Genomic DNA, 15,030 nt, shown 5'->3' with positions numbered 1-15,030 from the left:
CGGCCCCCAGACCTGGCTCTCTCCTAGTATTCTCCGTGTGGGGAAACTCTGGGCAGCCCTGAAGCGGAGAAAGGAAGTCTTTGATTGCGGAATCGAGGAGTGCGAGAAGTGGAGCAGGCCTCCGGGCAGGACGGTAGGGTGGGAGCTGACAGAGTGGCTTGTCGGGAGCTCAGAACTGCCACGGCTTTGTCGAACCTCCGTGTTGGTGCACCGTGTCCCCTGCACTCCGGATGCCGAGAACACGCAGCCGGTTGCCCTTGTGCTTCCTAGGACCCTTCCGCCCACGGGATGCTCTCGGAGACGGGCCAGCCACGTTAGGCAGGCCTTTGCGTTGATCCAGGCGAAGGCTCGGTGCTCCTGCTTCAGTACCCGGAAGGTGGCCATCCCCAGAAAGGTACCCCAGCCAAGCTCTAGGAGGATGCTCTCTGGGTGAGGCAAAGCGAGCTCGGAGTTGGCTGATTGGGTCTGCCACGGGGGGGAAAGCGCTTTAATGGCAACCAATACCTGTGTGAAGGAGGGCTAAGACGGCTCAGACTGGGAATTGAGCTTTTGATAAAGGCGCTTAAATAGAGTTCGCTTCCAGGGGAATAGAAGAGTTTGGTTTGTAAATGATCCGAGAAGCTGTTAACGGCCTCCGTGCTTGTACTCGCAGCGCTTCCCTTCCCCGTGTTTTTCCTGGTGTTAAATGAGCTTGGGAGCCACTTGCGGTCTTGGGGAGGGGCAGCTACACTTCCCCTGTTCAAAGCGCAAATCGGAATGGCACATTTCTCTGCTCCTCCAAAGCAGGTCACCGACTTTGGGCCCTTTTGCTCGTGACCCAAAGAGCTGAGCTTGTCCAGAGCCAACTGCAGGTTCTTATCCTCGGAGCTGGAGGGTTGTTTTTAAAATTCAGTGCATGGGAGGCACGGACTGGGATCAGGACCAAGCCCCTCAAACTGGGGGGTGTAATGCTCTCTCCTCAGGCTGTTTTCCTGGTATTAACGGTCACATATACAGCCCCTGCAGCTTTTTGTAGTTTTGAGCTGAGAGTTTTGCAAGAACTTTTCCATTACCTTTGTGTGCATGGGGCAGGAAGCATGATGGGAGCCAAACCTACTCCCTCCCCCCCCACACACACAGTGCCTAGACCTCTTCCAGGGGCCATTTTTTTCCCCAGAAGTCCCCATAAGAGAAATGCAAGCTCAGCCTCCCCAGCTTGAGGCCTGCCTGTTGTGGCAAACTACTACAATCTCCATCATCCCTTGGCTACTCCGGGTAAAATAAAGTAGGAAATCTAGTTCACAGATCTGCCATGGAGATGCCCAGGGACCTGGCCTGGTGTGCAGGAGATGGAGCTGAAAGTTCAAACTGGGGCGTGAACACCCCACCATGGCACAGTTGGTGGAACGGAAATGGCACCCGGCACTCTGTGGAGTAAGCAGTGGCAGAAGGCCAGGCGTCTGGTATTTCTTCCAGGCTTGGCCAGCTGAAAACCCTTGCTTTGCTTGCCAATAACATGGACTGATATTATCGCATCTTTTCTGCGCTGGAGAGAATCCTGAGATCAAACAGTCTGCAGAAATTCCGCCAGGAAGACTCGGTCCCATACTGAGACCCCGGGACTTCTGACTTCAGGCCTCTGATCAGGATGAGGCGTTTCAGGCCTGGGGGCCACGTCCAGCCATCTGGAGTTCCCCAGATGGTCATACTTCCTTCCCCTGCCCCACCTGCCAATTGCTTGCTGGTTTCTTAAGTTTGGTGCCTTCTTTTCTCACTCTGAATAGTTGAAATGCCTCATCTAAGCTCCGTTTCTTGCAGGATGAGCTTTACAATATACTGATTTTTGTGTTCGTTTTGTTTCTTTCTTTCCCCACCAGTCTTTTTGCCACTTGAGAATTTCTCTGAGTTTGTAAACAGCCCAGAGACCTTTAACTATTGGGCAGTACAGAAATAAAATAAATAGTATTAGATTTGGCCCGCTGGCCATCTCTTGACCTCCATAGTGCTGTTGCACATGCAGGGGAAATGCCGGCACGAGGCATTTTGAAAGATCCAAGGGCTCTCTTGCCAGTAGTTTAAAAAATCGACATTGCAGAACCAGAGTGGCAAAAATTCGGGAAGCACTTTTTTTCAAGCACTGTGGAGGAAAATAGCCTCAGAAGCAATGAACTGGAGTGCTCTGCATTTCTCCCTCGGCTCCCAGACAGGATATTCCAAGTCCTGATTTCTAAGTGGATGCTTAATTGATAATTACTCAGTTTACAAGTCCCTGTGACTAGCAGGGGGCGAAGGATTAGAACACATAGGGGTGAATTAGGAGGAGGAAAAGCCTGAACGGAAGGTCTCCAGGCAGGCACAGGGAAGAATAGAATATACCTGGGAATCAGCGGATTCATAGTTGGGAGGAAGGGAATTAAAATCCTGCAGCTGGGCTGTCCAGACTTGTTGCCCAATTGGCTAAAGTCACATATTTACATAATTTTGCATTATGGTGTGTTCTGTTAAGCGTTTCCGACTGTGACAAGCCAAGCACCCCTGCTCCGTCTGAGTAATTTTCCATACCTGAGACAGGTTCACCTGTAGTTCACCTGATCAGGAGAGAAATTGCAGCAATTGTAGATGGGCCCCAGTCAGAGTCAGATGGGTAAATTTTATCTCATTGCCCTGAACATTGAAATAGATGTCCAGAGCAATTTATGAGCGGTGGTCACTGAACACCTCGCGAGGCAGACAGCACGAAATTGGTACTAAAGGAAACAGATTTATTGCTCAGGCAACGTAAAAGTGTAAGATTATAGCACGATGAAGCAGATCACAAACATCCTGAAATGCACAATTTTTTGATTACTGGGGAGTATAATAGAAATAGCAGCGAGCATATTCTTAACAAAGGCAGAATTCAAGTCCTGCTCAATCTTAACAGCCAGCATCTAATTTTCCTGTTTGCCTCAATAGAAGGCATGGTTGACAGAACTGGCAGGGGACATCTTTGGTAGACTTCTCATCCTCCCAGGATCTCTCTGATCAACCAGCTTGAACTCTGTACTCTTCTACGGAACTCCAGCGCTAGATGTGCAAGCATCAATGCCCGTCGAAGCTCCTCTAGAGGCTTCTCTTTAACCCAGCCAAGTTTCAGGAGCCGCTAATCCTCCTCCAGTTAGGAGCATGTCAACCCCCTGTGGCCAGCTCCCTTGCTCCACATCCTCAAAGTGCCGCTCACAGTTCATATTAATCTTGCAGAACTGTGCAGGGGCTTTGCCCATTCGAAAAGGGCTGCCGTGGTGGGCATGGCCTGTCTCGAACCATGCACTTCCCAGAAGGCCGGTGGGCAAGATGCAAAGCCAGCTGACTTGTCCCTGCGCCTGATTGCAAGGCCATGGTGCAGTCTGAGCCCCTAAGGACACGCCTTCAGTTTCAGAGAAAGGCGGCATCGGAGGGCCCCTCTTCCCTTGGCAGCCTCCCAGTAAAAACTAGAAACAGAGCCATGAGAAGAAGAATCAGGAGGGGCCAGGAGGCTGGCAGGGACCCAAAGAGGGATCCATGGGCTCCCTGGTTCCCCTTGGAGCATGATGATTCCAGGGGACCTTTCCGCATCTTTTGAAGCTTCAGTCAAAATAATACCAGATTACAAGGACCACGAGTCCTGCCCCCCTGGCAAGCTGGTTCCTGTTCATGTGCTCCAGCAAAGTCTCCAGCCTGGACCATCTGCTGAGCAAGACTTGGGGACCTGTGTGGACACCCCAAGGACAGTGAGACTGAAGTTACCAAAGAGGGTGCCTGGGATTTCGGGCAGTGTCGCCCTCTAAGCAAAAGCAGTGAGAGCTCAGCATCGGTCTTTCCAGGGCCCGTTTCCAGCATCGATTAGCTCCCGCTAGACCAGAGCAAGCGTGAGAATAAAGACACTCCAGTCAAGAGCAATCCTGTCAGCAAAGGCTCAGTTTGCATCCTTCCCAGCTCTGTGCGTAGGAGAGTCGGGGGCAGACCTTCAAGGAACCATCATTCTGCTTCCTCATTTCATGATTTCCACATGCCAGGATCCCATAATGTCCTTTTTGGTGAAAGAGGAGAAAAAATGTTAAAAGGATACCCTTGAGCATGTACAGAGTGTGTTCTCTTCCAGCATTGAGCAACTGCATTTTGTTGCCAGAAACAAGCATGGACTGGGGTCCTAGATGGGCCTAATCCAGGCTATTTCCTCTTGTGTCGACACCTCCCTTGATAAGATTTTAAGAGCATAGCCGAAACCGTCTCTTGAAACTTCTAGCAAAACACCAAAATCTCACAGGGTCTGCTCCAGGTCTGAGGTGGCCCCGGCCACCGCGTCCTTTGACATGGGCTTACAGGTTCCGTCCTCTGAGCATAGTCACCCTAGGATTTTCCCATGATGCCTCAGGGAAATCCTACTTTGTCCAAGTCTCCTGGAGCATCAGGCCAGAAAGAGGACCCTGAGAAGGCCTCCGTGGAGCACCTTCGCCCTTGCCCGCAGACGGGCGTTGCTGGTGCAGCACAGCCGGCCTGTTCCTCAGTGGGAGCTGCAGTGTGGCTCCTTGTTTGTGTCAGCCTCCATGCCCGACACGGCTGTGGCATTCAGTTTGGAGCAAGTCTCGTCTGGTGAGATAGTTTGTAGTATTTTGGCCGATCTTTCAAAGAGATTGGGAAGTGCTGGGGCCGAGAGAGCGGAGCCGGTGGTGTGGTGGTACCAGTGTTTGCACGAACAACTGCCAGTTCTTTTCGCCTGCAGGAACACTGGTGCCCGCTGAGCTCGGCTGCCGCCCGTTCCCTGCAGTGGCATATTGTTCCTTCTTGTAAGGCCAAGTATTTTGGGGTGCCTTGCCTGGCATGGGCAGTGGAGGCCCCTTTGCTTTGCTGTACTCCTGGTTGTTGTCATGTGCCATCAAGTCACGTCCCTGCCCTATGAAGACGCTACAAGTGGAAGCCCTCCAAAACGCCCAGTCCACGTCAGCCTTCCTCGGCTCTTGTTCCAGTCCGTGGAATTCCAGTCCGTGGCTTCCTTTATGCAGCCTGTCCATCTCTTCTTTGGTCTTCCTTTTCTTCTTCTGCCTTCAACTTTCCCCGGCTTCTCCAGCAAGTTGCGCCTTCTCACGATGTGTCCAAAGCACGACTTCCTCTGTTTTGTCCTTTTTGCTTCCAGGGAACATTCTGGCTTGAGTTGATCCAGGATCCGCTTGGTTGTCTTTTTGCTGGTCCAGGTATTCTGAAAGCTCTCCCGAAGCACCGTGTTTCGAACACACCCTTTTCCCCCTGCCTGCTTTCTGCACTGTCCAGTTTTCACAGCCGTACATAGCGAATGAGAATATATTGCAAACTTCTCTCAGGGGAGATGAAAACAGCTAGAGGCGATTTGTCACTGGTGGGTAACCCAGTTTCCCACATTTAGGAACTCTCCCTGGGGACGTGGCCACAGTGACGTCTCCTGCCCAGCTCCTGCCCGTTGCAAAGTGCCTCCGCATCACTGAGCACAGCTCTCCACCATGTGCCTTCCACAACCGCCAGAGACACTCGGTTTTGCATGCACTCCCCTCCATGTGGTCCCCACTTGGGAGGCACCACGTGGAATCCCCTTCCAGTGTCAGGGATTGAGTGCAAATGGTGGCCAAGTTCTGCAGCCCGGCAAAAGTGGTTCTTCCCGCAGGAAGTCCGGCCTCTTGCTCTTGCCGGAGGGTCCACGTCTTCCAGTGCAGGCAGGCAACTGCGGCAGTTGTCCCGTGGCATCGGACGAGCCCCAAGGCCTTACCTGGAAGGGGCCGCGCAGGCACATGGAAAAATGACTGCCAACCTGAGCAACTTCAGAGCTGACCCAGAACTTCAGCTCCTGGTTTTGTGCATCCAGGTACCTGTCTGACCTTTTGTTCCCACAGTAGTTCCAGTCTCTGGGTTTTATTGTGCTTAAAAACGAACTCATCCATTTCCCAACGGTTTGCATTATAATAAAAGGTGATGAGGCACAAAAGAATAAAATAATTTTAATGGCCAGATTAAAAAAGCAAGCTGTTAAAAGCACCAAACATAAGCAAGGCAGAAGAATAAAAGCACCATAAAGGAAGTGACATAGCCACTAAGCTAGCCTGCCTAGATGGGGAATTTTGCAGGTGGGGCCACAACCAGAAATATTTTCCCTCCCGTTGCCGAGTAGAGGAAAACCTCCACAGACAAACTCGTCCCCGTAGATACATTTTGCTATTTTGTTTAATATACGAGGCTCTCTTTGGGTTGCAGAACTCCCAGATTGGGTGCAGGGGCCCCAGAGCTGCTTCCCCAGAGAAGCTATCGGAGTGGGAGGGAGCGGGATCTTCTGTCCGCCCCAATCCCAGTGCCACCTTTCCCTGCTTTTAACCCTGCTGCCTCTGTCCGGAAAAACTGCCTGGCCGCCACCCCACGAGAGAGGCCGGCCTGCCCGCATGCATACTCAAATCGAAGTGTACCCATGCGTACCCAAATCGAAATCGAAAGACCTGAGCGGTTTGGGGCCAGGTGATCGAAAGGAGCACCTCTTCCCTTATGAGTCTACCTGGGCACTAAGATCTGACGTCCTGCTCAGCAATCCCCCCCCCCTCGAGGAAATAAGGAGAGTGGCCACACGGAGAAGGGCCTTCCCGGGGTGGCACCCCAACTCGGGAACCAGCTTCCCAAAGAGGTTCACCCAGCACCTTCTCTCTATCCTTTCTGGTACCAGGCAAAGACCTTTATATTTACCCAATATTTTATTCCTATAAAGATTTTATGGTATTTATCCCATCTTGTGCTTCTGTGCCTTTTAGTAAAACTGAGGTTAGGGTGCGGATTGATTGCAGAGGCGTTTCTGTGTTTGATTGCGGTGATTTTATTGCTGCAACAGATTTGTTGATTTCTATCATGTTTGTTATGTTTATTGTCGTTCCTATACTTTGTAACCCTCCCCAAGCGCCATTTTGGCTAATGGGCGGGAGAGAAATCTAATAAATAAATGGCACACCGATACCCGCATCCTCCAGAGTGCCCACAGTGCCTGCTCTGGCCTGCTGCCAGGCCCCGGGAGGGGGTGGTGTTTAATCTGCACCCAGCCCCGTTTCTCCGCTCTGAGCGGCCGCACGAGAGCATCCACGGCGCACACGCCCCAGCCCCCCCCCCCGGCTCATGGGCCTCCTTTTCACAGCTTTGCTCCTGTCTTTGCAGCTCTGGTTATGCAAGAGAGGCAGGAAGAGCAGGAGGGCACCGTGTGTGATTAGCATTCCGGCCCTTTTTAAAATCTTGCTAAGCAATACAGATAAGACAGCGGGTTAGATGAGAACAATTTAATTAAGTCGTATAAAGAAGGCCCTCAAGTGGCACCCCGGCCGGGCCAGGGGCTCGCTCTGCCAGGCACGCCTGCCTCCGAGCGGAGACGAGCTCGCGGTCATGCAGAGCCCCGCCTGTGGCCGTCTGTGCAGAATGGATCGCCCCCTTGGCTGCCGTGTGCCCCCTGCCGCCCCCCAGCACCAGGCGGAATTAAAAACCGAGTCTGGAATTAAAAGCAGCCAAGCGTTTTGGGATCCGGCAACACCAGGAATGCCTGCAGCCTTCCTGGGAAGGGCCCGGCGTCAAGTCCCTTGGATTATTTGAGCATTCTTTGCCCCAGAGGGTAGATAAATAAGCAACCTGGGCAGACGTTGGAGCGGGACTGTTCCCAAATGGGAGTTTGCGGAATGCTTTTTAGAAATGGCACTTACATCCATCAGTTCGTGCCATTTGATTCTTCCAGGCCGTCTGGGAGGAAGGTTAGGTTGAGCAGTGCCAACGCACTGGGCAAGTCCGACTTTCCCCAGGCTGATGCCCCTGGATGTGTTGGACTGCAACTCCTAGATGGCTGGGGATGGTGGAGGTTGTAGTCCAGGGGGCTCAGGGAATCCAGGGGGCTCAGGGAACACTGCTCCTGCCTAAAAGTCTTAACATGCATTATCTTAATACTTACCGAACCATAGAAACGGCATTTTTAGTGTTCTTACAATGCTGGGTGTGTAGCTGGATCCCATGGGGATAAAGGATCCTATCAAAGTTGCTGCATGATTAAAATACAAATTTGATTGAAGGGAGTGACATTTTTGTCATTTTAAGATTTGAGGGGCCTCGGTTGTTTCGAATTTCGGGTACAAATAGGCCGTTACCCCCTTTATCTCCTTGGACCGGGGCAGGTTGGATATTAATATGCAGTATTTGGTTGGATGATATTCTACCTGTCCTGGACAGGTTTGCAGTCCCCTAAGGGACCAGGCTCATAGTTTGGGGGTCCAGAACTATCCCTCACGTCACAAGTGGACTCAATGGCCCGGAGCACCTTTTACCAGTTCAGGCTGATTTATCAATTGCGACAGCATCCGGATGGACGGAGCCCGGCTGCAGATGTCCGGGCTGTGGGAACTTCTTGCCTGGACTACTGCAGTGTGCTGCATGTGGAGCTGCCCTTGAGAATGGTCTGGAGACTCGAACTGATCCAAAGCAGGGCAGCGCGGCTGTAACAGGTCTGGCCCATGAGACCGGATCACGGCAGTCCTCTTGCAGCTGCACTGGCTCCCAGTTGAAGTCCAGGCCCGATTCAGAGTTTGTTGTTGCTGGTCGCAAAGGCATGTCCGACCCATCGCAACCCCATGGGCAACACTCCGCCAGGCCTTCCCGTCCTCCACCGTCCCCCAGAGTCCACCCAAGCCCACACCCACCGCCCCAGTGACCCCATCCAGCCACCTCATCCTCTGCCGTCTCCTTCTTTTGACTTCAGTTGTTCCCAGCATCAGGCTCTTCTCCAGGGCGTCCTTCCTTCTCATTAGGTGGCCAAAGTATTTGAGGTTCATCTTCAGTACCTGGCCTTCTAAAGAGCAGTCAGGGTTGATCTCTAGGACTGACTGGTTTGATTGCCTTGCGGTCCAGGGGACTCGCAGGAGTCTCCTCCAGCACCACAATTCAAAGGCCACAATCCTTCAGCGCTCAGCCTTCCTTATGGTCCAGCTTTCACAGCCATACATTGCAACTGGGAAAACCATAGCCCTGACTATACACACTTTTGTTGGCAGGGTGATGTCTCTGCTGTTTAGGATTTGCCATAGCTTTCCTCCCCAGGAGCAAGCGTCTTTTAATTTCTTGGCTGCAGTCACCATCTGCGGTGGTCTTGAAGCCCAGGAAAATAAAATCTGTCACTAATTCAATTTTATTTTGGTTGTTGTTATATGCTTCAACTTTTAACTTTCATCTACCACCCAGGGAGCCCTTGGCCATTGGGTAGTATAAAAGTAAAATAAATAAATATACATACATAAGGCCACTGTTTTCTAAGTTTCCGCTGAACAGAATCACCTGCTTTCATAAGTCAGCCCATGTCTTCCATACCTGTGCTGAGAGAACACCTTTTTGAAAGAAAAGACTGTATAAGACATTTTATCTGAATAATGTCAGGCAGATTTATGGATGAGTTTTCTGCCCAGTGGCCACCTTGCTCTTTTCTTTCTCTCCCATGTCTAAACACAGCAATCTAACCATTGGGATTACTGGCTTTCCACCATCTCTGTTTCTTTTTGCTCCCTTTTGGGCATACTTTTTAAAAGATGCTTGACAGGCAGAAATCCAACAGGTAAATCTGCTAGTTTGCTGTTGCAGTGCTTGTTGAATTTCTGCTGGGATCCAAGGGGTGAAGAAACATAGAAACAGAGCGAGTCAGAAGGGGTCTCCCGGGCATCTAGTCTGACCCCTGGCTAGAACATCTATCACCTCATCTCCTGCTGTCAGGAAATTTTTTTAAGTGCATTTTGGAACACTTGCTCTGTGGGATCAGTCCTCTGGTTCCTTCCGTGTCCAGCATGGGCGGCTGGCCACCCCGGCAGATCACAGCGGCAGCCGGCTCGCAGTCTCTCCAGCCCCCTTTGCAGGCGAACTTTTCCACGGTAGTTCCAGTTGTCTTCATTTCCCCCCATGGCACAAATTCACCAGATGAAGCGTTCTTTGTTTCTACCTCCTCAACCCAGTGTTCGCCATAGCCTTAAAGTTTATTTATTGCTTGTTTGTTTATTTATTTATTTAAAACATTTCTATGCCGCCCCATTCGCCGAAGCCTCGGGGCAGCTCACAACATAAAAGTAAAATATAAAACATTCAAAAATACAACAAATTAACAATATAAAATAAGTCGCCCTGGCCAGATAAAATAAGCAAATAATATTAACAATTAAAATGACGTTTAAATAAAAAGTTCTACCCATGTTTCCACCGGGCGAGCACCGTGCAGCCCGCAGTGAATTAGAGATGCCCAGAACGTGCACGCAAAAGCTTCGGTGCCGAAAAATGCGTACCTGTGCAGCTGCCATGCATACCTTTCGGAACGCCTGAGCAGCCTTGCGGAAGGAACCCTGGGATGCTTTTATTTCCTCAAGCATCTTGTGGTTGGAGATGAGTTGCTGGATTCACCGAACGACTCCTCTGGGAGAGAAGTAATTGTGTTTCATATCCATTGTCTTTAAACGCTGTTAACCAGCTGTGAGCCTCCCGGGAGAGGGCGGTTAAAGCCCAAGCAAGACGGTTCCCTATCACCCAGGTGGGAAATGCCTTCTGGAGAAGAGGCCTTGCTTTCATGGATTGCCTGCCTGGGAGGGAAGGTTCCCGTCCTTTGTGGAACTGCACGGCCCCAAGCGGATCCGCGCCTTCTAACGCGGCCCCTGTGCCCCTTCCGCAGGCCCACGTTCCAGTATTTCACGTGGCACACCTGTGTCCTGGGCATCGCAGGCTGCATCGTCATGGTGTTCCTCATCAGCCCCATCTACGCCTCCGCCAGCGTGGCCTTCATGGTCGTTCTTCTCGTGGCGCTGCACTACCTCTCGCCCAGCAGCAGCTGGGGCTACATCAGCCAGGCCCTCATCTTCCACCAGGTAAGGACAGCACCCTCTCGGGGACACTACAGAGAGCCTGTGGGGGGTGTGGTGGCAGGAGGGTTGGACCGGGGCCTGGGGCATGCGGCTCCTAGCCCCCGCTTGGCCATGAAGCTCAAGGGCCACTCGCTCTCAGCCTCGCCTACCTCGCAGGGTTGTTGTTGGGAAGGTTCTTCGCAAGAGGAGAAAAGGTGGGATATAAATGCACCATCTCCCAGGGGGGTGGCAGCTAGAAGAAGGGCCTTCTCGGTGCTTTGTCCCTTTGGAATAGGCTCCCCAGAGAAGTGAGCCTGGCGCCTTCACCGTTTTAATTCTGGCACCAGGCAAAGACATTTCTTTTCTCCGGCCATTTTAATAATTGATTCTGGGATCAAATTTCGATTTTAACTTGACTCTATATCTGTCCTACAGTTTTACCTTAACTCTAATTTTATTTAAATTTTGATGTACTTTGTTTCTTTATATTTTGGGATTTTAATGTTTATGTTCCATTTCTATAGTTTTTTTTAAGGTTGTGTTGTGTTCAGTGTCTTGTAAGCCACTCAGAGCATCCAATTGTGGGCTATTGTAGCGGCATATAATTTGAAATTATACATAGATCGATCGATCGATCGATCGATCGATCTAATAATGGTAACCTGTCTTTAGGACTGACATCTAGAACAGATTTCTTCAACACAGCACTTCCATCATGTCAGCCTACAACTCCCATCAACCCCAGGCAGCATATGTATAGTTGGTGATGTTAAAAGTTGTAGTCTTAGCCTCTGGAGGGCACCAGGTTGGCAAACCTGCATGAACCAATACAGGTTTTTAGGTTAACTGCTAAACATTTAACGATCTCTTGCAGCTTGCTTTATGCTTCCCTTGTTGCTTTTTGTATTTTCAATTTGTTTTGATGAATTTGTGAGCTGCTGTGTCCTTTAATATGCACGTTCAGTTAATCTTCCATCCTGAGGAAAATTCAGCAATTGATAGTCCGTCGGGGCAGCAGCAACCCAAAGCCAGGCAATGAGAAAAGCGAAGCGCATTGCTGTCCTCGGAAGGGGGTGAAGTAACTCCAGGCCACGCAGTTTGCACATCCTTTTCCGAGTGGCAGAGGAAGAGGATGGTTTCCTGTCCTAGCATCCTCTCACTTCCAGGAATTCTGTGAGGGCAGCTTGCCCTGTGAGTCGAGACCCCCGTGACTCGTTTTCAAAAGACCAGCCCTCTCTACTCCAAATCAGTTTGTCTGGTATAATAATAACTTTCCGAACTCGCCTCCGCTCGCAGTGCCTGGAAGCTTTGTCCTTCTGCCCGTCCCTTTAACAGACGGCGCGTCCTTCCAGCTGGCGCGTCCCCAGCGGCTGCCTTTCCCTGGGATCGCTTCCCAGCCCCAGCGAGTTGGGCCTGTTGCCCATTCCCAACCTTTTAATTTTCGTGTCATAAAACCAACACTTAAAACTCCTGTTAGCACTTAATGGGATGTTCTTATTACCCAGCTGCCATTTTGCTGGCCTGCACAGCCCACGTTCCTACCATGGCCTGGCGGGGTCACAAGGTCAGCAGCGTGGCCGGGCATTTTGGCCTGCACAGCGCCGAGGCGTGCGTGTGTGTGTGTGTGTGTCCGTGTGTGCCGAGTCCTTCAGCAGGTCCCCCTCGCTATGTGGAAGGCTGGGTTGATTGCACTTGCGGGGGAGGCGTGTGCTTCTGGTTTAGAGATTTCTGAAAGGCTGGAACTGTGAGACGAGCATGGAAGATCTTAGATTTCCCTTCTGCAAACTGGATTGTTGTTTTCCATCTTGCAGAGGGGAAAAGATTTGCACGTGTATCTCACGGTGCCTCACTGCATCTGAAGGCTTTGCTTCAGGGGTGTAGAAGCTCGGGTCCTCCTGAGGTTTCACTATGGCCCTCTAGAGCGTCAGTCGGCCTGGCCTCTTCTTAGAAGCGGAATAGCAGAGTGGGGAGGGTCCTGTCAGCACCCCCCACCCCACCCAGTGCTGGACTCCCATTCAAAGCAGAGGGCTGTCCAGCTGCATCCTGGATGCCTTCGGTGTGGGAGAGCCCACCACCTGCCCAGGGCGTTGGTTCCACCGCCGTGCTGCTCTCAAAGTCAGGAAGTTCTTCCTGATATCTGATAAGATGGAGGAGATGTAACCTGCCTTGAGCCCTTTGTAGGAAAAAGGCAGGATATAAATCGAATTAAATAAATGTCTGGCTGAACTCTGGCTTCCCGGAATTTAGGGCCACTTGTCCATGTCCTGCACTCTGGAACAATTGGGAAGAGATCCTAGCCTTCCTCCTTGGGACAGCCATTCCTATATTTGAAAAGTGCCTTCCAATCTCCCCTCAGTCTTCTCTTCTCAAGGCTAAACATGCCCAGTTCTTTCTGTCTCTCCTCGCAGGGCTTTATTGTCCAGACCCTGGGTTACGTGTCCGTATTTAAATATTTCATATTGGCTTTTATAGGCTTTCGTGGTCTGCGACCTGCTCAGGGAGCCTTGTGGCTAGTGGGGCAGCCTGGAAATCGAATCATAAAGTAAAATAATGAATAGAATCATCCTTGTCTCGCTCCTCTGAACTGCCTCTTCCTTCTGCACGTTGTTTGGCGGCCCCGGCCCCAGTCTCCGTTCCCGTTTCCGAAACGCGGAATGGCCCTTCCGAAGGCTTAGCTCTTGCCAGGAAGAACCTTAAGCAATCCCAGCCCCCCCTGCCATGGGTGGGAGCCCAGGACAGCGGGTGGCAGCTGTGCCTTGCCGGCGGTCGCCTGCCGGAGCTCCATGGCCAGGGCAGAAACGCTTCTTCGCCAGTCTGGCAAAGAGACCCGATTTTCAGCTTGGCCAGGGCTTAGCATGGTGTCTGAGTTCAGTTGCCGCATCAAGCCAAAATGGCAGCCATCAAGCCATGGGCAACCCACCCAAACCAGCCACCCGTCTCCCTCCCAACACAGTGCTGCATTCAGACAACACGTTAACCCGCCGTGGCCGACCGATCCTTTGAGGCCTCTTGCCTTGCTGGCTGTGCACACAGATGCCGCAGTCTCAGGCGCCGTGCAGCATCCTGAGTGGTTCTCTCGCACAGGCCCCACTGAAACACACGGGACCGTGCGTCTCCCTCGAGGGACGCTGCTCGTTGCAGATTAGTCGGCAGAATGCCGCTTGGGCGTTCCACAACGGCCCGAGCCAAGCGCCAGGGCAGAATTTCTCCCCCTCCACCCACGCGGACTGGAATATTCATTTTTGGAACGGCGGCCGTGGCCGTGGCCTCCGCCTGCCCTGTGACGTTTGGCGGGTCCGTGCCAAACGCAGGGGCTGCAGACACTTCCAGGAGTTGCCCTCTGCTTTAAAAAACGAAGAAGAGCCCTCTTGTTCCCAGCCCTCCGCACCAGAGCGTTGGCGGGGAGCCAGCGACAGATTGTGTGCAGAAGAAGCGGTGGGGGACATGCGCGGCGGTGCTGAGCATCTGGGGTAATAACATTTACTCGCTGGGTGATGTTACCCCGATGGACGGTGATCAAATGCGCTTGTCCCGGTAGTGAAGACAAATGCCAGGAGCCGAAGATGTAACTACATTAGCTTGTGCCGAGCTCCGGCTAGGCAGAATGACATGCGGGTGTGTGCGTGAGGGCTTGTGCACACACACACACACGCGCGCGCGCGCGCGCGCGCGCGAACGAGAGGGCGAAACCCGGAGCTCGCTTTTCTTTCTTTATCGCTTCACCGGGAAGGAGACATTTATCAGGCTCTTCTGCCACGAAGCAGATGGTCGTCCTTCTTCATATCCCCAAAGAGCTGTAGCAGAACAGGGGGCAAAGACCTGCCCTGTGGTGCCCCCGGGACCAGGGCGACAGGAGGGTCGATGCGGGTTGCACCTCGGGAGAAGCTTCTTGTTGATAGGAGAAGAACAGGATCCAGCGACCGAGGGATGCCGCAGGCTCTCCCTTGTCCCTGCCAGGGCGCATGCATGTTGGAGGCAGTGCCAGTAAGATAAAGCAGAGCTGCCGAATCTCTCCCAGCAGGAGGGCCAAAGGATGCTCAGCCGAAGCTCTCAGGGCCCTTGCTGGGGGGGGCGGTGCTGAGGTACCCCCGGTGCCAGCCTGTTTTGGCCCGAGGCCCCTGCTGTGCACAGGGGAGCTGTTTCACCCTCAAGCCAGTGGCCGCAAAGCCAGGAGACCACCCCAGGATGGGTG

General features: G+C 52.2%; 1 protein-coding gene across 1 annotated transcript in view; it reads left to right on the top strand.

Moving 5' to 3' along the window:
• Nucleotides 1–15,030, top strand: part of LOC123019521 (solute carrier family 12 member 9-like) — a 64,706-nt gene that overhangs the window by 40,680 nt on the left and 8,996 nt on the right. Inside the window, exon 9 of the mRNA XM_044422446.1 lies at nucleotides 10,670–10,862. Within this exon, the coding sequence (XP_044278381.1) occupies nucleotides 10,670–10,862 (193 nt within the window). The remainder of the gene's footprint in view (nucleotides 1–10,669; nucleotides 10,863–15,030) is intronic.

The sequence above is a fragment of the Varanus komodoensis genome, unplaced genomic scaffold (genome assembly GCF_004798865.1).
Source record: "Varanus komodoensis strain SLA01 unplaced genomic scaffold, ASM479886v1 scaffold127, whole genome shotgun sequence".
NCBI lineage: Eukaryota > Metazoa > Chordata > Lepidosauria > Squamata > Varanidae > Varanus > Varanus komodoensis.
This window is presented reverse-complemented; position numbering and strand designations above follow the sequence as displayed.